Source organism: Strix uralensis, chromosome 4 (assembly GCF_047716275.1).
Source record: "Strix uralensis isolate ZFMK-TIS-50842 chromosome 4, bStrUra1, whole genome shotgun sequence".
Lineage (NCBI taxonomy): Eukaryota > Metazoa > Chordata > Aves > Strigiformes > Strigidae > Strix > Strix uralensis.
Genome location: NC_133975.1, coordinates 131,583,532 through 131,609,610, shown reverse-complemented (window position 1 = coordinate 131,609,610; position 26,079 = coordinate 131,583,532). Strand labels below are relative to the sequence as shown.

At 42.2% G+C, this 26,079-nt stretch overlaps 1 protein-coding gene across 1 annotated transcript in view; it reads right to left on the bottom strand.

The window, feature by feature from the left end:
• Positions 1 to 26,079, bottom strand: part of MDGA2 (MAM domain containing glycosylphosphatidylinositol anchor 2) — a 387,125-nt gene that overhangs the window by 7,221 nt on the left and 353,825 nt on the right. Inside the window, exons 11-15 of the mRNA XM_074869265.1 lie at positions 22,458 to 22,635; positions 14,644 to 14,664; positions 9,323 to 9,478; positions 8,057 to 8,215; positions 1,151 to 1,281 (exon numbers count right to left, since the gene is read on the bottom strand). Coding sequence (XP_074725366.1) covers positions 1,151 to 1,281; positions 8,057 to 8,215; positions 9,323 to 9,478; positions 14,644 to 14,664; positions 22,458 to 22,635 — 645 coding nt within the window. The remainder of the gene's footprint in view (positions 1 to 1,150; positions 1,282 to 8,056; positions 8,216 to 9,322; positions 9,479 to 14,643; positions 14,665 to 22,457; positions 22,636 to 26,079) is intronic.

The window sequence follows — 26,079 nt, the reverse complement described above, 5'->3', positions numbered from 1 at the left end:
TTCTTTGATTTAACCTAACTTCACCAAAGCAAAACTCACCCACACTGGTCAGCTCCCTTCTACTTGGCCCCAAGCTCTGAGTGTACATTAAGACTCGTATCCCTCTTCTCTGCACTCTTCTCCCCAGTTCTGCTACTTTGTTCCACTCAAACATCATGGCAACACCATACTTCGCACACCCCTCTCCTGCAATTTTCCTCTAATTTTCCCCCATGCAATGCTTCTGCGATCACATATGCCAAATCATTTCTCTCTGTCGTTGCCTCTCATGCATGGAAATAAAAACAAAGGGTCAGGATCAGTAATTACCCATAAAGTGAATCCCAATCTGCATGTTTAAGATAGCAGTTTTGACGTGCACTGAATGACTCTTTTTTTCCCAAAAGCCATTATCTCCCCCAGGAGACCTGAAGGTTACAGAGAGGGGAGAGAGGACCCCGGAGAACATCGCACCGCAGGGCACAGCTTGTGACTCCCATCTTCCATCACGATACTCCCAGGCTCAAACACACGAGGGCTTGCTCACGGCAGCTGCCTTTTTGGGTTTGTTCCAGTTACAAACAGCTCACAGCGGGAATGAGAACTGCCCATAATAGTCTATCAGCATCTCACTGTCAAACCAAAAATGAAATGTGTGAAAACCTGTCATAACTTGCATGCGCCTGGTGAATGAGGTGTGCAGCTCTGCCGTGCCAGGAGCTCTGCACAGGCAGCACTGCTGCTCTGGCACCTTTCAGTAAAGACTCAGAGATCATTCCTTTTTCTGCAGAAAACGCATGTATTTCGAGACCTCTAACACAGGCACTGTGCCATGGACCCTAAATATTTTTTCACAGGAAGTAATTTTGTATTCTAGTTGCTAATCTAAGATAGAAAAAGGTTTTATATTGGCTGCTAGCATCTTCTGAAAACTGAAAGACATTTTGCCTTCAAGGAAATAGCTGCTGCTCTGCCATTAAAGTGGGCATTATTAAGCTCTATGGTGCTCACCTATTTAAAGCAAGGAAAGGAATTGTCTGTCCATAAAGCAGCTTTCAGAGCTGAAACGAAGCTGTGAAATCCTGTCAGAAGGAAAGGGTCAGTGTACACAGGCCCCCCGCTCTGAAAACCAAATATTCCCGCTCCCGGTGTGCAATGCACAAGCCATTACCTGAAATGAAGTCGGGGGGTTTATATTAACGCGGGCTTGGTTCCAGTGCTGTCCCTTATTTCCACTTGAAGACCACAACGGGTTCTCTATCGCAGTCTGACCTTTCAACCGCAGGTAAACGTTCAAGCTTCCTAGAAAAGAGGTGGAGAACTGGAATTGGTTAGGCTCGCTGATGGAGCTGGGTACAGCAGCAGTCCCCTGCCCAACCCCCCTTCCCATTTTGCATGGGCCTCTGCTGGGTCTGAGTGGATGTGGAGAGTTTCTTGTTGTAAATTCAAAAGCTTTTAAACCTGGGAACACTGTGAACTGGTGATGTGAATTCACAGCGGAGGTAAACTGAGCGCGCGGGGAGTGCACTCCCCCGCTGGGACACGAGGCTTCCCAGGGTGAGGTGGGCAAAATGAGTTCTCCATGCTTTAGTGAAAATGAGGCATTTATAACCTCCTTACCCAAGGAAAATAAGCAAGTTGGTTGCTTTATGCTTAGCTCGCACTTATAAAGACTGTCCAACTTCTCATTTACTTTGTACATCGTTTAACTAATCAAGTGCCATAGAGTCTGGCAAATCTATCTCAGAGATAGATGTGATGTCCTTACTCCTGCTAAGGAGTATTTTTGAAGGACAACATAATCCTCTGAGTTAAAATAACCTCGGTAAAGTCCCTCATTGTGGAGAAAAACCCCACAAACCTGGGTCTTGCCCCTCTGCTGACCATTAAGTTATTGGTTCCAGCACAGACCTTATTTGCAACAGGTAACAGATCATCTGCATTCAGCAGCCCTTCTCTCTGGTTAACGTCACTGGCTCAGACCATGAACAGAAACCAGACTGTCTTGGTGCACCAAGAGACAGCAAATGCATCGACTTCATTTATCAGGGTTCAGTAATTCACACAGTTTGGAGATGTTGTTCCTTCTTGCCCACCACTGTTATCTGCAGATGTGCGGGGCAGTGGCCTCTTTGTACTATGTAAAACATTGCATTTGCCTTCATTCGAGAAAGTTCAGACAGTCAAGTTCACACAAGACTACTGTTTTTTTAGGGTGTCAGACATGGCAGCTGGGAAGCTCATACAAATTATATTTGCAATGAGACCTCTCAGATCTGAGGCAGCTGCACAGTGACTCAGCTCCTGCTAATAAAAAGTTCTTATTTCTAGCAATAGCAAAAGTCGGTGCCTTGAAAAACATAAGGCTAGACGTGTAATGGAGCAGCAAATATTCTCATCACGGCTATTTCACCAGGGTGCCCAGAATGAGGCCATACATCTTCTTTGAAGGAGGTGGGGGAAGCAATGCTCGCCAGAGCGACTGGGCAGCACCGTGTCTCCCACCTACCTCCCACCGCAGCATTTTATTTTTCAAATGCAGGGGAGGGTGCAGAAGCAGCACAAAGGAAACACGGCTTCGAACGAGGACATTCCATCCCTGCCTATACGCACACTACTGGGTAAAACAAAAAGACCTGAAACAAAAAGGGCTTGCAAGAAGGGGAATGCTCAGGAGGGTTCCCCAGAGCAGCCCTAGAGCCCAGCCCAGTAATACGTCACAGGGTTGTGCAGGGCTGCTCACAGCAAGTGCCTGCTCGGCCTCAGCCCTCTTCCAGACAGCAACAACAGCTCTTGGGCAAGGTTTATATAGGTCAGCTACAACAGTTTTCCTTTCCTTCCCATCTGCTGCTCTCTAAGACTTTTTTCAACAACTGCACTGGGTCTGTGGTCTGAAAGAAGGCAGAGTCTTAGACAAGACTACCTAAAGTTATAAAATAGAGTTATATATAATGTTATTTTTCTAAAAGACAAAAAGCAATGCCCATATCAAGCAAGGGGTGAACTGCCAGCTAATTATTTCACCTGTTTGTGCAGGCTGATACAGCCCATGCCACAGGGCTGTTTGGAATAAGTGAATAATTTGGGTAGGAAAAGTATGCAATGCCATTACTGAAGAGGTTACAGAGATTTAAGATTGTTCATGGCATATTCAACCTCTCTGTGTCACATAATTTCTTCAAATTAATCACAGAATGATCGCAGTCTGACTTAAAATACAAAATAGCCATTACTGTAGCAGATATGCTCGGTTGTTGCCCAGCATGTTGGTTATACGGATGTACCTGCCTGACCCTCGTTGCTGGAGATGCACACACACCTGCCCGAAACGTCGCTGACAACTTAACTAATGACATCTGAAACAGATGCTTATCCTTGAAATTCTGCCGGTAAGGTTTTGGAAAAGTTACACGGCCTTTGCAAAGCTGATGCTGTGGGGGAGGATGGGTTGGCCATAGGGTTCACAAGAACCCATCTAAAGATTTCAAACTATTCCAAACTCTAAAGAAATAGCTAATGAAGTGACTCTTGAGTAGGAGACAAAAACAGCGGACAGGAGTAACAACTGTGAATTAAGGAACAAAGTTTACTTCCTGACAGCATCCTGCCAAGAGAGCGCGGGGTGCTCCGGAGATGTCGCCAGCCACAACACTGGGGTGGCACTTTGAGCGCTCATCACTCTGCAAACACAAACAGCTCTCACACTGGGCCCTGACAGCATGTTCCGCTTCCATTTTTTGTTTTGTGATGGCTCTCTAATGACAAGAAAAATTACTGTTCTTAGAGCATCAATTAGAAGTGCCCCATCTTGGGGTGTAGATGGAAAAATCAGACCTATAGATTGTTCTACAAGATGGTGACAGCTCTAATGGAACTATAACCTATTTCTGTCTTAACATAGAGACACGATAAGGACAGTGACTCTTCATTTTCTTCTTCCCCAACAATGGCTTATTGTTTGCTGCAAATCAAGTAATGGGAACTTTTATTTCTGTTATGTTTTAGGGATAATCTACCTTCTCCTTTTGATGGGTGTGGAGCGAAGCGCACGCAGTTTCTCTGGCAGCCAGCACTCTGAGAGTTAGCACTGTGCGATCTGTCAGGAATTACAATCTGACTTCTAAGTAAGAGCCATCTATTTCAGGTAAAGAAACACTTTATCTCTCTGAATCTAACTGCCATGGCATGGGATGTAGGTCCTTGTTTATCTCATCAGAGCTGTGCTGTAGCGTTAAGTGCTAATCTCAGATCTGTGCTCTGCTCTCTGCAAAGACTCCCAAGTACCTCTCCTTATCACTACAGAAATTTTCAGCCTCTTCTCCAGAGACACCGAAGACCTGAACAGAAGGCACAGAAGCTGAGCTGGATAAACTAGTAGGGTGTTTTTTCCCAATATAGGGCAACAGGCATATTCTCAAATTGATGTCACTGGAGTCACTTGTTTTTAAGAATGGAGAATGAAGTATCTTCGCCCCAAAGCCTCCAAGGCCAGTCCACAGAGGATCATTCCCAGATGATATTTTGTTTTATTAGGGATCCTTCAAAACCTTGTCAGAAATGCAGAAACATTTTGAAGAGCACTGAAACTGTTTTGGAAACAAAGTACTTTGCCCCTGAGACATGGGAACAATAACCCAAATACTGCTTGGAAATCTTATGGATACTGATAACTAGGGAGAATAAAGCAATCCAGTGGAAATGCACCAAAGTCTGCTGAACTTTGCTACAGCACTTTGGATGAAAAATCAGAGGTTAATGGCCATGCAACTTCTCTGAACACGCTGTCACCAGGTCCAAGGAGGAAAAGGCTGGAATTTATTTAGCCAAATTCCCCTGAAAGACACTTCCAGTTTTCAATTAAGTCAGGTCAAGAATTAACAGCTCACAGTTATTCAAAAGAGAGATCCTACAGCACAGAAGTAATACACGAAGTCTCAGCAGCTCCTATCCTGCTCTTGTGAAGAAATCTCTGAGCTGGCAGCACATATTACAGCCAATAGCTGCCCTGACTGGCAGCGCTCATTCCCAAATGGGGATAAGAAACACCTTCTATATGTCAACTGCAAATTCCAGAACAGGCATGAAGGGTCAAGGCTTCTAACAGCCTGTGATAAAACAGTCAATCTGTTCTAGCAATAAGATTCAGAATTATTCATGGGGCATTAATACTTAATTAAATGTAATTCTTCTGAAAAAAAATATTACCAATTAAATATTTCCCACAGAATGGTTGAGGTTGGAGGCACCTCTGGAGGTCGCCCCATCCAAACCCTGGCCCAAAGCATGATAGATCAGAACAGGTTGCCCAGGACCATGTGAAATTGGATTTTGGATCTCCAAGGACAGAGACTCCACAACCTCCCTGGGGAACCTGTGCCTATATTTGACCACCTTCACAGTGGGTTTTTTTTTTTTTCTTATGTTTAAATAGAATTGCCTCTATTTTAGCTTGTGGCCACTGCCTCTTGTCCTGTCCCTGAGCATTTCTGAGCTTCAGCTTCTTTACACTTTCCTTTCAGGTATTCATATACATTGATGAGATCCCCCTGACCCTTCTCCACGCTGAGCAGTCCCAGCTCTCTCAGCCTTTCTTCATCTGAGAGATGCTCCAGTCCCTTCATCGCCTTTGTGGTCCTAGGCTGGACTCTCTCCAGTAAGCCCATGTCTCTCATGTACTGGGGGGCCCAGCACTGGACCCAGCACCCAGCTGTGTCCCACCAGTGCTGAGCAGAGGGGCAGGATCCCCTCCCTCGGCCTGCTGGCCACACTCTGCTTGATGCAGCCCAGGAAGGTGGTGGCCATCCTTACCATGAGGGCACATCATCTGAAACACAGAAGGAGGCTGAGGGGAGACCTTATCGCTCTCTACAACTACCTGACAGGAGGTTGTAGCAAGGTGGGGTTGGTCTCTTCTCCCAAGTAAATAGTGATAGGGCAAAAGGAAACAGCCTCAAGTTGCACCAGGGCAGGTTTATGTTGGATATTAGGAAAAATTTCTTCACCAAATGGGTTGTCAAGCACTGGAACAGGCTGCCCAGGGAAGTGGTTGAGTCACCATCCCTGAAGGTATTCAAAAGACATGTAGACATGGTGCTTAGGGACCTGGTTTAGTGTTGGACTTGGCAGTGCTGGGTTAACGGTTGGACTTGATGATCTTAAAGGTCCTTTCCAACCTGATTCTATGATAAGGTTTGATTTGTCTGGGCAAATCACTGTGTGATAATAACCCCTTTCCTAACCCAAAGTAATTTCTAAGACAACAAACCTTTAAAAACTCATTCAAGTAGTTACCTCATCAATATAACTATTCCTACAATAATCATGTGCTTAAATCATTGAAGTCTTAGAATTTCTTCACTCATTAGGTTTTTCTTTTCATTATCCTCATGTGAAAAATTTCAGTGACAGTTCACATCTGGGAAATCAAATGGTATATATTTTCTGATTTCATAATTTATTTCTTGTATGCATGTTGCATTCTCCTGTGTTTCATAACATTTTATCATTATAAGGAATTGAAATTTTGAATTTAGTAGACAGGTATGAGCATTCAAACATGTGGCTGACATTATTAATTTATTATTTTTCTGTCAGTCTGCTCCTTAAAGACAGAATAACATGTTTAATTTTGTACAAAACTATTCAAAAGTAGATAATTTTGAGCATTAGCTAAAATGATGGTAACTACATTTTTTAACATTAAGGAACAAAAGTGATATTGAACCATTTTGGCTTTCGACAACTAGGTGTCCACATTGCCATGATCAAATCCGATGCAACTATGATCACTAATCATCACCATCTTTACTTGTGGGTCAGCTCCTTCATCAGCCAGCATTATACATGGCAATTCAAGAAATTACACATAAAGAGGAAAGGGTGGTCTCAGGAAAAAAGCTAAGGACACAGACACTTGCTGAAAAGGTAGCCCGGGAAAAAAAAAACAAAATTGCATCGATGAGAAGTCACTGTTTTCTGGACAGATGTCAGCCTCAGTGGTTGATTTTTCTTATATTTTATCCCAGCTGTAAGGTATTCCAGAAAAACTCTTTGACCCTTTATGTTTATAGCTTTGCTCTTCACTGTCATACACCAGAAATAGTCTGGTATATGACTATATAGGCAAGTTTATATTTTTGTCATTAAGCATGGCATGGCTCAATCACTTCCTTCCAATAAACAGCCAAGCTCCCACTGCAATACCGAGTCAGGAGAATTTAAACCTAGGGCTGTATTCACACACTTGCAGTGCAGAGACAACTGAAAAAAAAACCTAAGTGAACTTGTCTGCTCTATTTAAAACCTGAACTCTGCCTTGGGTCAGAAAAAGGTTTTCTGAAGCAACCACCAGAATGCACTGTGAGGATGTGCTTGCCCTTGAAATATATATAAAAATATATCTAGTCGGGTCAGCTTGGCACTGGAAAGCCTCTTGACACACTGGTAAGCACCAAGCACCCCACAGGGATTTACAGGATTTATAAAAATTGGTTCTCTATCATTTATACATTTATATTTTCCCACACCTTTTTTTCATACCATGCCAAGAAATTAAATGTGTGTGTTGAAAGAGCTACGACTAAAAATAGACTTACAGATACACCTTGAAAATATATACTCCCACAGCTTGTGAGCAAATTGTTCACGACTTTTACAAAGGAGCCGTGTGCTGCTGCCTCGCACACGGGCTGTGCCACTCCAGCTGCCAGCACATGAGGAGTGCTGCTGATAATTGCTTGATCCTGAATCTAGCCAGGAGTGACTCAAAACACCGTGTTAGTATGAGGCAAAGTCCTTGAAAATATCACCTTCTCTGTTTTCACGCTCTAAAGTTCCCTGCTCAAAACCTCACATGTGCACTTCCCAGCTGTAAGAGGGGCCCCTGCTAGCGTGCTGGTTAGTGGAAAACATAATTTTACAGCGATTAGGGGTTATTGGGCACCTCTCTTGCCCGCTTTGGTTGTAACTGGCCCTTGCAGGTGTTGGCAGTCCTCCCGTGCCTTTGTTCCATACAAGTGGCCATTTCTCCTGCTATTTCTCCCAAAGTGAAAAGACAAGGTCATTGGCTTTCTCTCACCTATGTGCTGTCCATACATGTGATAGTAGAAGCTAAAACAATAGGCTGTGTTCGTAGCTCCATAAGGATTTTTTGGAGCGACACTGAAAACAGGACTAACAAGTCTGGCCTTTTCTCCTTCCAGCCTGGGGCGTGATGTCTCGATGTACATGTAGAAACCTAGGGGAAGTCCAAATGGAAATCATTAGGTTACAGTCTTCAAAATCCAATACATATACATGCAGGAAGACACCAGGGCTATGAAGCATCTTGATTCATTTCTCACATTCATCTGACATCACCATGTTTTCTGGAATATATTTCTTCTGCATTAAGCCCATGTGCTTTCCACAACTGCTTCAAAGATGCATTTTCTACCGAGAGTAAAATCAGGGCTAGCAGGTCAGTACTCGTAAACAACTTCAAATCGATGTAACGTTGTAAATGCACAAGAAAAGAAAAAAATCTTTATGACGGGGTTCAGCCTTCAGTCTCAAGGTTGCAATTTGTTCCTATAAACAGTGTGCAGGGAGGACTTGTAAAGCAAAGGGAAAATATCTCGATGGAAACCTTTCAAGTAACATTTTCAACTGGCCATGTCAATCACATGTTCGAAAGCTCACTTTCACGAAAGAAGACATTATTCATTTATTCTGATCCTGGACTGTGCCCACAACAGAGGCAGTATTTACTTAATCCACCCAAGCAAATACAATGCAGAGTGATTTTTTTTCCCCTTTGGTAGTGCAGGCAGGGGGCATACAATAAAATAGTATGAGTTACTGCAGTACTTGATAAATTCGGCACAATATGTCTGACTTTTCAAATGCAAATATACACTGCAGTCAAGATGGCACACTTCTGTTAACCAGGGTAGCAGATTGAAAATTACACATTTTAACAACACCCAAAGTAAAAATGGGGCAAAAAAAATTCTCATTGTGACAGTCTGAGAGAGTCCAAGTTAGAATTTAAATGACATAAGCCAGAAGAATATTTCAAGATGTGCCAGAATATTTCCCCACTAGACTATAACACAAAAGCAATCGCTTTGAAAATGGCACAATAGAAACAATACAAGATGCTTAATGGCACCATTAGCGGGTTGTGCTTTGGGACCAGCCGCACGCATCAGCACCAGCAATTTCTTTTAGAAGTCCTTGAAGTATGTTTATTCTTGGTACGATCAAGAAAAACGAAGTAGCTGGCTGAATTGGCTGTCCTGGGCAGGTCCCTCACCCCAGGAAGCAGCAGTGCCGGGGGAACAGGCACACCGCTGGCACTTACCTTCCTTAGAGCCAGTCCGATCTGCGTTTGGCCCCGTGTTCGGGGTGTATTTTGTGTCTCTAGTGGCAGTGCTTTGTTTTGTCCAGTCAAAATTGTCCGTGTCATCTTGAGTAAAAAGGCAAATGTTACCATCCTCAAACCCACAGTGGAACTCTCCTGCCAACGCAGAAAATGAGCAGAAAGTTAGTGGCTGACGTTATTCATCCTACGCTTCTTTGTCAAAGTACTTGTCAATTATAGCAAACACATTGTGGGATGATGCTTATTAGCAGCACTGGAAAATCAACGTACATTTATTTCACGTCAGCTTCTAGTGTTTAGTGTATGTTTTCTTTTGCAGTAACCTCAATGAAAAAGAAATCATGGTCATCGACGTGTGTTGGTGTAACTTGAAATTGCATTCAAATCTTATTGTATAGCTGCTCCTCACGTACTCAGATGTATACAACTGCCCTTAGAGACATTGTCTCTTCTTACCCAGCTAGCATTTTTAAAAATCTAAGAACAGGCAGCATGTCCATAAAACATGAACTAAGGGAAGAAAAGCGATAAGTGGATTATTTTGGTTTAGGGGTAAGAACATTAGGCAAAAGAGGACAGCAACTTTTCAAAATGAAAACGTTATCCCCAAGTGACATCTCCTAAACTATTATTGGTTTTCAATAGGGAAGGGAAAGCAAGTAATAGCTAAAATGAGAGCAAAGGAGCTTTAGTGTAGACATGAAGAAAATCTCTAAAAATCAGGACAGTGAAGCACATGAATGGATTGCTCAGGAAGAGCACTGAGTTGCCATCACTGGATTATAATAACCAGTTAGACAAACACCTGAGAGGAAGGTTTAGGTCTATCTGAACCTATATGGGCAGGACAGGTAACTGTATCATGTCCTGAAGACATCTCCTAGACTTTCACTAAGATTTCTGTTAGGTACTTGACGTCGGGTGGTAAAAGCTTAAGTCTAAAGAATAAAAACACCAAGAACCCCAGAGAGGATTACTGGGAACATCTCCTTTGCAAAACAGAGGTCCCTGAGACACACCAGTCCAGTGTTCCTACCTGCTGGGTTATGATGGGACAAGAAAGTCCTACTGTCAGACATTTAGGAACCAAAATAAAACTTCAAAGTTCAGTTTTCATCCCAGAACAGAGTAAGGCCCCATGTAAAATGTGCAAAAGCTTAATTTTATGCACATGAACAGTTCCTGCCAAGTTTACTCTTCCAGCAAAGTCAATTGATTTATCTGAGAAAACAAGCAAATCTCTCTTCTCTAGGGAGAATGCAGCTGTCTGCACACTGTGTCAGCTATGGCCTTCTTTATAGGGGTGCAATTTATATTCATTGTTATGAGGAACTCTAACACCAGGCGCCATGGGATTATTCATCTGTGCTACACTGAGAAGGTATATAAATGTTTGCAGGTTTGGGGTTTCAGTGAACTATAAATCCACTTAAGCCAGTGGAGCTTCACTGTAAATCAGTGAAGACAGAGGGACCTGGAGCTTAGCTTCGATATGTACTGCTAAGCAAGGATGCTGGTCTGAAGCTTATTTAAAATCAGGTAATACTGCAGACTGAAAAAGCAGGCTTGAAAAATTCATCCCAAAGCACAAGGTGCATTAGGAGTGATTTCCAAATCTTCCTCCTTCTGCTTCTGCTTGTCCAAAGAGCAACACAAACTGTACTCCCTCCACAAGTCCATATAAAACACCATTCTATAAAACCAGGTTATCACAAAAATGCAGTCCACAGAAACTTCCTTGGCTATTAGTACCTCGAGCAGATTGGCTTGATTTCTCAGTAAATCCATCAACTTTATTAGATCCTCCAGGAGAATTAATTTCCTAAAGCACAGTTCTTTAACTGGCAAATATAACTGATAACCATCAGCACGTTGGGGAGCCAATTTCAGGACCTTGCACCTTGGTTTGGTTCTGGAAGCAAGGTCTTCTCAATCGTGAATTTTGAACGATGAAGAAGTGGCAATACAGAAAATCATTTGATGGAGGAGCACCATCATGAGCATTGCAGAGGAGAAATACAAGTAGAGGCCTGATTGTGGTTCTTCCTGAGAGGTGAGCAAATCAAAAAACGAGGCCACAAGGAATACACATGGGCAGATTACCTCCAAAATCCCTTGAGAAAGAAGCATGTGAATAGATGAATAGATGCAGACCAACATCTCCGTCTTTATCCCAAAGACCAGGAAGAGAAAGCAAAGACCCTGACAAAGCTCTTGAAAGACACAAGGACTCTGAACAAAATGCCAGCTGTGCCTCTCATCTTCAAGAATACTTTTTATGTGACTTGAGCTCCAAATTTGCTTGGTTTACACTATATTTTGTGCATTTGGCTTCCACCTCCACTTATGCAAGCCCTTCCCATAGCAAAAATGGTGCTGCTTCTACACAACATGATGAAATTAAAGGGCAAAACAGTAACTAAAGGAGAAAAGTTCTGACTACCAGATCCAGTCCTGCAGCAAAGTGAATTAACACAAAGATTTTTCAGCCATTCAGCATTTTCCAATACTGCCCCTCCAGTACCTTAAAAGCTGCATTTGCATGTCGCACCATGCCCTCAGAGCTTCATTAAGAAATTCCACATCAGCAAAACAAAAGATTTTTCTTCAAGTTAAAAAAAAAAAAAAAAAAATCAGGCCAGATGAAAAGAGGTAAGTAAAAGTTTGCCATTTATTTAATAGGAAAACACTAGTTTCATGTGGGACTCCGCCATTTAGAATACATTGGAAAAGGTTAGTGCTAAATATTCTTGGCACTAAACACTTCTTAAAAACTGACAGAAGAATAAAAATGGGAAATAGTTCCTGAGGATCAGCTCAGGACTTTTCTTACGCAAGAAGTAGGAGCATTTAAATAGATCTGGATGGTCTTGACCTGTTCATTAATGGGGCACACTGAGTGCAGGAGGAATAGCCAGCCCTTCCCCAAGCACCCATGGGTGCTCCAGCTCATGACACTATGGTTTGCTGAAAGCACTAACAATGGTGTAACTTAACATTAAAGATAGTGGTCAGTGTTTGTCAAAGCAAATGCTAGCTCTGGAAGTAGACTCAGGTTATTAATAATTTCACTGGCAATTAGGGCAAAATCTGAAACTGTTCTCAAGGTGAAACACTCTTCATTATAGTATGAATTTTTGTCATCTACTTCCATAAAATTCATAGTCATTAATAAGACTAACATCTAATCTCTTCCATTATTCAAGTGTAAATCCTAGTTGTACTAATTGATTCAAAATCCTTATGATTTACATTAAATGGTTTATATTATTATATGTTACAAAATAAAATGTAGATCTGAGGCTAACTCTCAGTGTTTAAGTCATTTGATGCTACTTCCTTATGTATTGCAGAAATTTCATAAAAAAGAAGGATTTATGCAATGTGATTATTCAAGAACTGAAGCAGGAAGAATGTGACTTCAGTTTCCAATACACGTATCTTATCCCAGTTGAATACAGCTCTTATTTTCCATTCACAACAGTGTAAATAAAATCAGAATTCAGCCCCACAGGTTTAGAAAAAAACCAGAACTTTTGTAGAAAGCACAGGTAACAATGAGATTGAATTCGTTATGGGAGACACAGAATCTCTCTTCTCCAGCTTACAGTTTTGAACCCAGTTGCAGACTGAGATTTCTTCCCTGTCAAAGGATTTCACTCAAAAAGTCTTTGGGGAAAAAAGGCAAACCAAAATTTTAACGTGTTTTGGTCATCGGAAAGAAGTTACCCTGGGCACTCTATAGTTCTGGTGGGCGAACTTTCCCAGCACTACCAGTGCAGACTTAGCAAGCAGCTGAAGGGTGGCCAGGATGCCAGAGCTGCCCCCCCTGCCCTGAGCTAACACACTCCCCATTGCATGGGCCATTTGGATGTCACCTGTACTCGACCACGTGGCCACTACAGCTACAGAGACGTTTTGAAAATTACAGTTTCAGATCTTAAAATCATAGTGGACTACAGTGTGAAGCACGTGGGATTGCAATGCGTTTTCTTCGTAACATCAGAGAGTATATATTTAATATATTAATTAGCAAGGATCTCATCTACTGCTCATTTAAGTCAATGGGAGTGGTTCCTTCAGCTCCCGTGAGCTTTGAACTAAGCCCCAATTAATTATTAATGCATTGCACAGGATCTTCTGCAAATAAGTTTAAAATTTACAGATAGGCTTAGCCGTTGCGTGTGAGAGATGGAGAGAGAGGCTGCTCGCACAGCCCGGTGCTGCTCTTCTGCCTGATTACGGCTGCACCACAGCACCAAGAACGGCAGAACAAACCCCATTCCCTACACAGGAATAGTTTTTGTATATGTTGTTAAAGCAAGAGTACTGGCAGAATATGTTGCAACAGCACAACATGTATTCACTGCGGTGTGGAAGAAAATCAGGAAGTAGATCGATGTGGGGACTGTTAGGAATAAGGTGGTTTTACTGGGACATACTAAAGCTCCAGCCCAGTCTCCTGTCTGCAACATTTGTGGGGATTTGGTGCCCGTGGAAAAGCGTAAGAACGAGCTGCAAGAGAAGTTCTTTCTACCCTGCAACATCCCTGTGCCCCAGCACCAGCACATTAGTGAATAAATAGAGTTTGCATTTTCAATCGTGCCTGCGGAGCTGCCTCCTGTGAATTTGTCTAAGCACTTTCACACCCTAGTTACACTTTTGGTCTCCACATTTCTCTGTGCAAATGAGGTCCATGATTCCTGTATGCGCTGCATAAAAAAACATTCTTCTTTTGGTTTTAAAGCTGCAGATGAGCTTCTGACTACCCTTGGAAGTATCAAAATAACTCAAGAACTGCAAACGTAGTTCTTATGCAAGGGCAAATGAATTTAGAACATTTCATAAACTGACTTTTCCTTCAAGATTTTTATCACACCTGTTGAGGCGCAGACACAGTTCCTACACAGTACTTGAACTTTCAGCTATTTAATTTATCGGTATGTAGCTACTCCCATGACTAAACCACAGCATCACCCATACACAGAGAGCTGCGACGCCCACAAGTGGATGTTATTTCAGAGCATTAGTATTTTCCTTTTGATGACTGTTTGGGCAGTGGGAAAGAAAGATGAGCTGGAGCTGTAATTTTTCCTTTCTCCATCTACTCTTGCTTTAGTGCCTTGGTATGACACCTTCAGCCACCAGCCCAGCTTGCACGCAAAACTAAGGTGGCCCCTGCAATCCACAGGCTGCAATTGAAGGTGAAATACTTATAATTTTCTTTTTAACTGTAAGGGACAACAGGTGCAAGGACAATTTTATGCACATAAAAGCTAAAAAGATAAAGAAATACTTACGTAGATGTGGATTTACTGGAGCTGGAAGACAGAGCAAAAAGAAAATTAGCACAAAGAAGAAATTCTAATTCATCAACATTCAGATTATCCTAGATTTCCTGTTGTTCCCACCCCCTCAAGACCTTGATCATGGCTCCTACATCAACAACCAGCAAGGCTGGTAACATCCTTTTTGAGCAAATTTTGTGGCTCCCTGGCTATTCAAAGACAACGATTTCAGTGAGAAACAGTAGCCTCTCCCATCCACGATGTGTACGCTCCATCACTAGGACCTGCAGCTTGGGGAACAAGATGCTGTGGTTAAGCATCAAACCTAGATTATTGGCGCAGATACTGTAAGGGTGGGGACAGCTGCAGAGCAGAACTCCAGGGTGATGCCTTTGTATACGAACTCAAGAAAAACTACAGAAAGGAGGAATTCATCAAAAGCAGAGGTTCTGCACTGGACCTTGTTCATCACTTAAACTTTCCTTTTAGCACTGCTCAAGAATACTTAGCATAATGAATTACTGTTCTACTCAATAAATAATACTATTCTTCAAGATGTCTGTGTAAATATGAGTCTTAAGAAACAGACAACACTTGCATTCTTCTTAGAAATGCTATTTTTTCTTTTAAATAGCAGAAAACATAAGCACAGCAAGTTTGTGAGGAGAGGTTTGATCTCACTAGACCAAGAGACACAACCAAGAAAACACATGAGAGTCTTCTGGCACATAAACCCTTTTCCAGGGAGGATATACTTGAAAGAAATTTAAGACAATGACAAAGGAAGGTGAAGTCTGCTGTCCTAAAAAGCTGCCAGCAGTGCCAGCACATCCTGTGCCTGCAGAGGAGCCACCTTCCATGACCAGGACAGGGACCCACCAGCACGGCTGGGTCCTAGATGCTGCTCTCCTGGCCCTGTGCTCTCAGAGACAGGAGCATCACTGCAGCATCCCACCTCCCTGCATCCCACCTCTGCCCACTCCCCATCCCATGGCAGGAGAAGCCTTGAGATAACTTTGCTGAAAAATATTATTTCTGTCTGTTCTTTTATGGGCCTGTGAAATGCCCCGCATGACAACTGGGTATCTTTGGGGCAACTGGTAAAACCAGTACTCTTATTTCACAGACCCTTGGCAAAATTACAAAAACCTCTATGTACACAATTCTCTAATATTGAAGTTCATTTATTTATCACCTTAATAGGCTGAAACAGAATGAAAGTCAAACCTCAGTAGTACCTACAGATATCTTAACCATGGGAATGGCCACCCAGGCTGAGGTCCAGAGTAACCTCTACAATGCTAAAAACTGGAAATCAGGTTTGAATGAGAAATTAGTCTGCGGTTCTGTGCCACCTGTTTGCAGAAGGGTGAATTTGAGGATGAATGGCTTCGGAAACGGCCCTTCTGCTATAAGCCCTTACACATGGGAGAAACAGAAGGATGCTAAGCTCACAGTTGGAATTGCATGTTACTAACAGAAAATTTGAAATAAAATTTTATCTCCAAATAACGGGTACATCTGGTAATGCCAGGCACCATGTTGCTCCATGTTTTCTTGCTGCCCTTCTCACACCTTGTCTACAGACATGAACTCTAGGTTTGTGACAGATTCTGCATAGTTCTAGATTCAATCTAAAAGTTGCAAAACAGCTCTGAATTAGCAACTCTGCCATTTTATCTTGACTTTTCTGAAACAAATGAACAGTGATTTGCCCCAGTGCAATGTTCTTAAGAAATGTAGTCGTTACATTATATTAGATAACCTCATAGCTTTTACCAACAAATTACCTTTCATCCTCCAAGAAACATTCATTTTGTGAAATCCTTGAGTGATTGAACTTGGAATTAGCTGAAATTGCTGGGAACTACATTTACTGATGCTTGATTTGTAACTAAACATACGGGCTTTTATGGAAACGATCATCAGCGTGTAACCTTGAGTCATGCTATTCAGATTGTTCACAGCAGAGCAAAAAAGGCTTCTTGCCAAACTAGCTTCAGTTTGCACTGACTGACAAGAGCAGAAAAGAAAATTAAAGCAGTTAGGCTGAACTTTTCTAAGATCATAAAGTAGGAAAAAAAACCACCACAGCCAAACAAAAAACCCAGGCAGATCACTCCTCTCAGTAATACAGCACACTGCTGTAAGACAATGCGTAATGGCTCTAGCTCTCACTGCGGAAAGGTAAGGCTGCTGCGTGCACCACACACAGGTAGCAAGTTAAATTAGCCATAAAGGGAAATTAATGGATGCCTGAGAGAGTAAATTCCCAAGGCTGACTTTGAAATGTCTGGAAAATCTGCGCACCTCAGAGGGTTATCACTGCCCTGCGCGGCCGACCCGGTTTTGCTGGCGGAGAATCTCGGGAGGAGAACAAAGTGTCATGAAATGTTTGAGCTTGGTTAGAGCCAAGACGGATGATCCCTTAATCTTCCTGCCTTTCCTCCAGCAAGCAGAGAATAAAACCTGCTGGAATTTCAGTTTTTTGGATGATTTTAGGTTTCAGTGATCTGTATTTGTGCAGATCACAGCAGAAGCACGTGGGCTGAATGTTTTTTCTGAATGCTTGCCCTTCTATTAGGTGTAACTGCATTTATACCAAGACTGTTAAATTTCCCACAGATCCTTCCCAACACAGACGCTTGTTCAGCTTACAAGTGAGGTGGCCTTCAGGGACCACGACATGATGTCCTTCCTTTAAAAAAAACCAGCTGCAAACCAAGCTTTCTTAACCATGAAAAACATAAAGCCAGAGGTAAGTAGAAGCATGCTAGATGTTCAGCTGCTATGTTTTCTGCCACTGGAAACTGGTTCCTTGTGGTAATTACAACCAGCACCTAAAAGCTTTAATCAAGATCAAGAGTCCACACCTCTAAGCACTTGGTTTGCACAGGAAAAGCAATCTTCACTGTAAATATTGCTAATCTACAAGGACAAGGCTTTCTTCCTCCCATAATAGCAATTATCCTAACTTACTATTTATAACACTGGATAATAATGGAAATATATATCTGTGCAAAGTTATAAATCCTATCATCTATGCCCTATTTGGTGCCAATCTTATTTTTCTGGGGCTAGAAATATAATCATAAGAATAGTAATAAATAATAACTACAATATATACACTCGTCGTCCATACAGAATCTGGGGAGTGTCTAAACCTCATATGAAAACGTGCAAGCTGGACTACAAAGTAACTGGCCACCATCATCTATCTGCTGCTGATTCTACAAACCAATAGTAGTAATGCTGAGTTGGGTTTGGTTTTTTTTTTTTTTCATAGAAGGGATCTAAGCTTGCTTCTTTGATCACTGGTTAACTTTAAAAATATTTAAACATAAGTGCATGCCTAAAACAGCAAGTGCTGAAGCTTTAATTGGAGGAGTTGGGAGGACTTTACAGCCAGTTCGTATCAAATAGGCTGACACAGATTTATGTAAAGTGATGGAGATAATATTTAAACTGTTACTACGAGACATATCTGTTTTGTATTAGCCTACAAAACACTCATTAGTGCTACTGAAATTGCCCTGTTTGTATTTACTCGGCAGACTGTGTTCACTAGCAGAGTAACATATGTATCTACCAAAGAATTTGTCAAGTGATGTTTGGCTGTAATTATCAATGTCACTCCTACTGTGATGATTGCTCTTTTCTCCCGTCCTTTTGGCATTCAGAGGAGAGAATAATTCATGGCAGGCAAGGGATTTCCCTATGAAATGCCTGCACTATGGGTAAGTTTTTGATTCATGGGATTGGATACTGTGAAGTTTTTATTTTGTATTTACAGCTCCCACTTGGGATGGCAGGGTATACTGTAAAGAGCTCATTACTGAGGTTTTCCTGCTTTAATATCTCCTTATTTTGGACACTCAGATGGCTACCAGCAGGATAGCACATTGGAAGCTGTTATTTTTATATATTAGCAATTTCCACGTTAATCCCCAGTTGTGGGTTTTAATTTAAAAGGTGATGTGCTCTGCATCATGTACAAAGGAGTGTAACCCAATAAAAATGACTTCACAGGTAGGATTAATGTGGCTTAACTTTACAATCTAGAAGTTAGACACCTCATCTAAGAGTGTCATTGGAGTGTCTCTGAAGTCACTGGAGAGATATGGGCATGTCCAGAGGGTGATTCATACCCCAGAAGAAATCTGGAGAATCCTCCTCTCCAGTAAGGCAGCAAATGCAGCCAATGCTCTAGAAACGTCACATTGATCCTTACACACTTTATTCTAGAGAAATCAGTTCTGCACAGTACCTACCCAAGATTGTCCTACTACAAAAGAGAAGCGTAAGCTGTCAAAGTAAAAACTAGGCAGTGCGCGGCCTATCTATCCTCTATTTGCACAACAATGAAAACTCAACTGTAAAAGTTAAGGCATTTCTTAAAGGCAAAAGACTGCTACCATTTTTAGCAACTCTAACTACAATGTGTCTGATCTGCTTTTCACACTGCATTTCTTTAAAATGGGGTGAAATCCTGTTAGCCTGCTTAAAGTTTAAAAAAATGAGGGGAAAAGTGTTCGCAATGGGAATCCTCGCCAGCAATACAAATACATCAGTGCATTTATACCTAAGAAAAGCGCTTTTGTACTCCAAGGGTGATTGAGCACCAGACAGGGTGCCTAGAGAGATTCTGAAGTCTCCATCCTTGGAGATATTCAAGACCTGAATGGACATCGTCCTGGGTCCTGGTCCTCCAAAAAGAGTATTCCTAAAGTGGTGGGATGAGAAAGAAGGGGTGACACTGCCAGAGGCAGGTGTGCTTCTGGGGTACTGAGCCAAACTGAACACACAGAGGCACATCCACACACACAAAATCCCACTGGAACTATGAAAATTCAAATGTTTTCTTCCTTGCCCGAGGTCTCACAATCAAAAAAAAAAAATAATGTAATGGGAGAAAAATGTAAAAAATTATCTTAGTTCTCCTTTTAAGAAACATTCCCATGATGTCTTTTATTTCCTGGGTAATGTTTATAATTATTTCTTACATTGATGCAGGCCTGCTGCTGTGCATCCTGCTAGCCCATTAACTGCTTTTCTAAGACTCCAGCATTTCAGATTATAACTATTGGATTTACACTACAATAATGTATGTGATATCATTATTTTATAGCTGAAGCTATAACATCCTTAAAATTAGCTTGGTAACAGTTTGCTGACACTATAGTCATTGGACGAACGCTGAGATAAAATGCATATTTTAAGCACACAAAGCCTCATCGGTTCTGGGATCCCTCTTCAAAGGGAAGTCGCTTTAGGTTTATCTTATTGATTAGCATCTGGCTCATGATTTCTGAAGCTGTGAATTTGTCAGCACCAGAGTAATAGCACTGCGTATTGCTCCAAAAGCATCTCTCCATCTGGGGCACAGGCAACGGCTTCCTCTCTCCTGGGTGGCTGGATTTTGCATTGGCACCTCATCAGCACGTTTGAAATGGGATGTTGTTCACATCTGCGCTAATGGCAGATTCTAGCAGAAAATTTTTCGGTAGACAAAATACGCCTTTTATGCTGCATGGGAACGTTCTTCCTGCCAGCCAGGGGCTAGAAATGTAAATCACATAATGTTTCCTTAAAACCTCAAACTCAGCACGGTTGTGAGCCATAGCTGAGACCTCAATCAACCTCCTGAGACTTGCCAGAGTACAACCACCACCAAAAAGGAGCATTAGTGACTGAGTGACCTAAATGGTGTTTTTTTCTCCTTATAGGAGTACTGGTCAGTATTTAAGTCATGGGAGAAATTTTGAGGCCTGTGGACGAGGGCAGCGGCTGCCTGGCACGAGCTGGCTGTGAGGATACAGGTCTCCCTATCACAGCCAGCCTGGAGAGATTGGGATTGCTGCAGAGAAATCCCAAATGTCTGAATGAAGCTTCTGCTCCTGATCACCTTCGGGAAGACTCTGGGTCTTTCCCTTGTGCACGTGGGGAGCCCCAAGGAGACCGGACTCCTCCCGCTAGTGCCAGAAAATAGGCACTTATTAGGGTAAAGAGGTCCAACAAGGAGCCAAAGTCCAACAGGAACTGCAGCACAATGGCCATCATCTCCTCATTTGTATGTCCACAGATTTAGCAAACAAGTCCTTTCTTTAATTGAGAATTTGTTCTCAAGAGCTTTGGGAAACGCAGACTTTGCAAACACTGTCCTGTAACAGGCAAAACCTAAGATTCACTCACTGCCACCATTAGCAAATCTGGCATTCAGTGAAATGTGCCACGACATTCTTTAGAACTGATACTTGAGATTGCTTAATGTAATTTTTCCCCTTGATATTAAAACAGTGATAAAAATAAATTATGATGAGATTGAGTACAGCTGAGCTAATGATTGATCAGGAAGAATTGCACACACAATGCACAAGACATTTAAATTTTTTTTCAGATTTGTTCACCACTTAAAATTATTTGATAACAACTTTTGAAAGTAATTCTTGATCCATGGGTGGTTTCTGGGCCTTCTGCTGCATGTGATTTCCTGCTTTGGGCTCTCTGATCTGCACAGCACTAATTACTGTTGGATCCAGCTCCTGGAGCAATTGGACCTATGTGGCTGGCTGTGACTTGTGCGTCACATGGCTTTTGTCTTGCAGGATTAGCAGGTTCCTCATGATAGAATCACAGAATGGTTTGGGTTGGAAGGGACCTTTAAGGATCATCTAGACCACCCACCCTGCAATGAGCAGGGACATCTTCAACCAGACCAGGTTTCGCAGAGCCCCATCCAACTTGACCTTGAATGTTTCCAGGGAGAGGGCATTTACCACTGCTCTGGGCAACCTGCTCCAGTGTTTCACCAGCCCCATTGTGAAAAATTCCTTTCTTATATCTAGCCCAAATGTACCCTTCTTTACTTTAAAACCACTACCCCTTGTCCTATCACTATAGGCCCTACGCCAAAAGTCTGTCCCCAAATGATAAACTCATGCTTTCATGATTCCATGTTTACAAATATCTCCCCCTGCACACACTTCGCTTTTTCAATTATAAAACATTTCTGCTCAGCACATCAGGTTCCATTGCAAACTGCACAATGATATCTTTAGCAGAGCTACCTTCTCTCTAAGGTACCTCTTGCCCATTCATAGTAATTTTTGCAGAAGAAAAACAGAAAAGCAATTCAGTTATTCATTAAATAAATATCCTAAGAAAGTTATTTTGAGGGATTTTTCAGAGCTCTAGGAATGAATTCCTGGTAATGCTGGGAGACTGAATGGAAGGATGTATGGATACTGTATTTGTCATGGCAAGACCTTTTAGAGGAAAATATCTAAATGGCCTTTTCCACTTGCATAGGACTAGAAACGGTCACTTTCTTTTTTAAATCATTCACATCCAAATAAAAACTTCTCAAGAAGTGCCCATTCTGGGGTGAAAAAAAGTATTTTGATGATATCACAACACTGATTTGACACTTGCAGATTACGACTTGTTTTGCAGAGTTCTCTTCAAAACTCATTGCCCTTCAAAGCGTTCAAAGTAAGAACAAACCCTCAAAATGAGCTATTTCACAAAGCCAACATTAATCTGTTCTATTTTTTTCCTTTATTTCACAAAAACTTTGATACGATTTTGCATTTTGGTTGTTCAGATCATTTTTTTTTTGTTGTTGTTATTCTGAATCTTCCCAGAGGTGGAGACTTTAATTTCTACCCAGTTTTACCCAGAACCTTCCTTCCTGGAAGCCCCTCGCAGCATTATTTGCAGGACTGGCAGTCAGTTCACAGCGTGCAACCCAGCCGCACCCTGCACAGCAGACAGAATTGTGCAGAACGCACCGCAACACATTCGCTTGTACACAAAGGTCTTCTTACCACTATACTTGATGACCCGAATAGTTGAGTCCCCCTCCCCAAATCTGGTGATGGGTGTTAGACGGACTTCATACGCCTCTGGCTTGATCAGCTCAGTTAGGTTGTAGGTAATTAATTCTCCCTTTTGAATATTTCCATTCACAGTAATTTCCTGTTCCCACCAACGCTGTTGTCCAGCCTAAAATCAAAAGAAGGATGCAAATGTCAGAGCTTTCGGGATAGATGTTCTCTGCACCTTAGAAATGAATGGGAGCACACACAGACCTGGGCAACCCCAGGTGTGTCCTTAAACCTTCAGACAGCCCACGAGAATTAGAAATACAGCAAGAACACAAACCTCCCTGAAATAACCCACTACTGAGCATTTCTGTAAGATATAGATGACTGATTGCAAACCCATGTCACCAAGAGGCCACCCTTGCCTGCCATCTGCCTTGTCCTCCTCTGCCCGTGCAGGTCCCGCACCAAACCTTGGGCAGCCCAATGGCATTTTTAAAAATCTCACTGAATCCTTCCATCTTTAGGACCCTAAATTTCTTTGCAAATCTGCCCCTCTCTTTAAAACCTACTTGTCAAAAAACCTTAATTTTTTTCCTTAAAAATATGCTGTTCATTTCAGTTCATTTCCGCAGCTTACTGAGGCTGAGTCTACTGGCTCTCAAACGCTACGCTTTCAAACCTGACCAGGTAAATTGGCTCCTCATATTTAGTAGCCCCATTCCCTCCGTGATTTTAAAATAATATTGGCCAACTGGAGCCGCAGATGTGTTGTGTGCTGCTGTGTACACCAGGCTGGGACAGCCGTGGCTCCGTGAGCTGGGTGCTGCCTCCTCGTTAGAGGCAACGAGGTTTCACAGCTGTCATTTGGGACATCATTTGAAGCTAATAAGAGCACAGTGAAGAACTGAAATGCAGTTTGATTTCCAAGCACTTACCACTTTTGTTGATGAGTGAGAAAGAAATAGGTTAGCTATTAATGGCCTTAGTGCATAATTATCAGCAATCCTTGTAGTCTCAAAGATGGATGGATTTCAGAGAACAATGAAAGTCAATAGGAGCAATCAAGAGGCTGTTTTATTAAAAAAAGCAAAGCATAGATTTTTGTGCTTTATAGACTGCACATTCTTTTCAACATCAAAATCCATAGTTTCTTTTATTTATATGTCTTACCAAGAAATGAAAAGAAAAAAAAAATCTAATTAAGAAGAAGGCATCACAAGAAGAGAGTGCCACATTGTCTCTAACATTAACTAGTTTATAGATAAGCAGAAATCATACACATTTTGGGCAGCTGAGTGATTTGATACTGCAATATTACTTGCAGATACTCTGCCTTATTACAGACACTATCTGCAGAAAAACAAAGGAAAAATCATTAAATATTTACCGCACATCCCAAGACAACTGTACAGGTGCAGTGATGCTAAAATCAGATGTTCCACTAAGCTTACTACACCTGCCAGCGCGCTCAAGTTCTTACCTATTACATGCTCACCAATACAGATTTTTAAGGACAGCAAACTTTTTATTTCAAAACTTTAATTTGCTGATGCAATAAAAATGCACACTGAAATCGCTGAAATTCAGTACTAAATCTACCACATTTCATCCACATAAATTTGCAGCAACGTTAACAGACTCCAAGCTTTAAATTCATAGCACTGGGACAGAGATGTCAATACTGTATCATCAATACATATTGTAAGTATATTACACAGGTACAGCTATATGCCCATTAAATAAAACTCAGACTGCAAAGCAAAGAAGCAAGAGAATTTCTTAAGAAAGTTGGGATGATGGAACAGCTCTAGACATCAGCTTTGCTTTGCTGCCACCGGTCAATGTGTGTTTTACTGCACTTTGAGTCTTTGCAGGGCTTGAGTTAGACCAATGCTGAGCGCATCTGAGATGTTACTTCAGGGTTTCTGCTCTTGCACATGCTGGGTGAGCCATGCTATAAGGCTCAGGTGGCTTTTCAGGGCTGGCCCTGCAGGGGTTAAGTCATGCACAGAAGAAACACCAGGTAAAAAAAACTCAGATTAGGTTAGAAATGTAAAAACAAGTTACCGTAAGGGAAAACCGCGTTGCTGCCTGCCTGATGTGCAAGGCAGAGGGATGTTGGTTAATACAAATCCTGCACATGCACAGGGCAGTGATCTGCCTTTGAAACCTGGCCCTGGCACCAGAAAGCTTTGGGATGGACGTGTGGGTGTAGAGCAGGACGGGAAGTAAGTGCATTGCTGAGGGCACCCCAGTGCAGGGCTGGGAGTCGCGAGCTGCTGAGCCCAGAGATGCTGCAGCTCAGCAACCTGCAGCGTCTGCCCCGAGAAGCACCACCAGAGCATCCAACCCCAGCCGTGTCACCTTCTCCCTCTTGCAAGCATTAAAATGACCCACTTCATAAGATGTGATATTAATGAAGTGTCCACCACAACTTTGTACAGAGCCTGAACGGTGGAGCGTTCCTCTGTTAATGGTTTCCCAAGGCCACTAAGCTATAGAGAGTTATTAAATGTAATAACGATACTGAAAATATGTATCTTTAAAAGATCATCCCAGTGGAGCTCATGAAAAATTTCAATTTGACAGATTCTGTTAGATGCCAACTCTTTCACAGCTTTGTACCCAAGTACCGAGACCAACAAAACAAGACAAAACCTAAGATACAGGTTGTTTAAGAGAAATTCAGTCTTTTCTCCTTGTCTCTTCTTTAGATAGCCATGAATAAGAACATGCCATGGACACCTGCTTCACCCAGGTTTTGCAGTGTGATATTTTGACATCGCACAGCTCGCGAAACAAACATCAGCATGCATTAGGGCAACCGTTCCTCCCATCCTCTGCTCTGTGTTTATGCCACACACACCAATCCTGCTCCCATCTCACCGAAACCTTCCAGGCACCACTGAAACCCGGCTGCCCAGGAGAAAAGTGACAAACACTGTGTATGGTCAATACTACGTCTGGAAAAGCACGTGAAGGTGCAAGGCCAAGGCTCTGCTTCTCATGCACACCAGGTAAAACAGCCATTGAATTCTGATCTGCATTGAATGCTCACAACAGAGATGCACAGATTATTTAAAACATTGCAAAAACCAAACAGAAACAGCACCGGGACCTTTCATATACGCTGAATAATGCATAAGCGCACCTTCACAGGCTGTCAGGGAGCCCTCCCGGTGACGGGTAAGCCCTGTCTTGAGTAGACCCTTATCACAGAATCACAGAATCAACTAGGTTGGAAAGGACCTTGAAGATCATCTAGTCCAACCATTAACCTAACACTGCCAGTTCCCATCTACACCATATCTCTCAGCGCTATGTTGACCCTACTCTTAAACACCTCCAGGCATGGGGACTCCACCACCTCCCTGGGCAATCCATTCCACTGCCTAATAACCCGTTCTGTAAAGAAATACTTCCTGACATCTAGTCTAAACCTTCCCTGGCGCAACTTGAGGCCATTCCCTCTTGTCTCTTATCCTTGAGAGCAAAGCGATGACTGTGCTGCAGAGACAATATTAAGGATAATTAAGAGAAGATTTAGACTGTATTTTTAAAGAGGTGCCTGAGGAACTTGCCCATATGGATCTTCTCGCTGGACCCACGTGGACAGACAGTC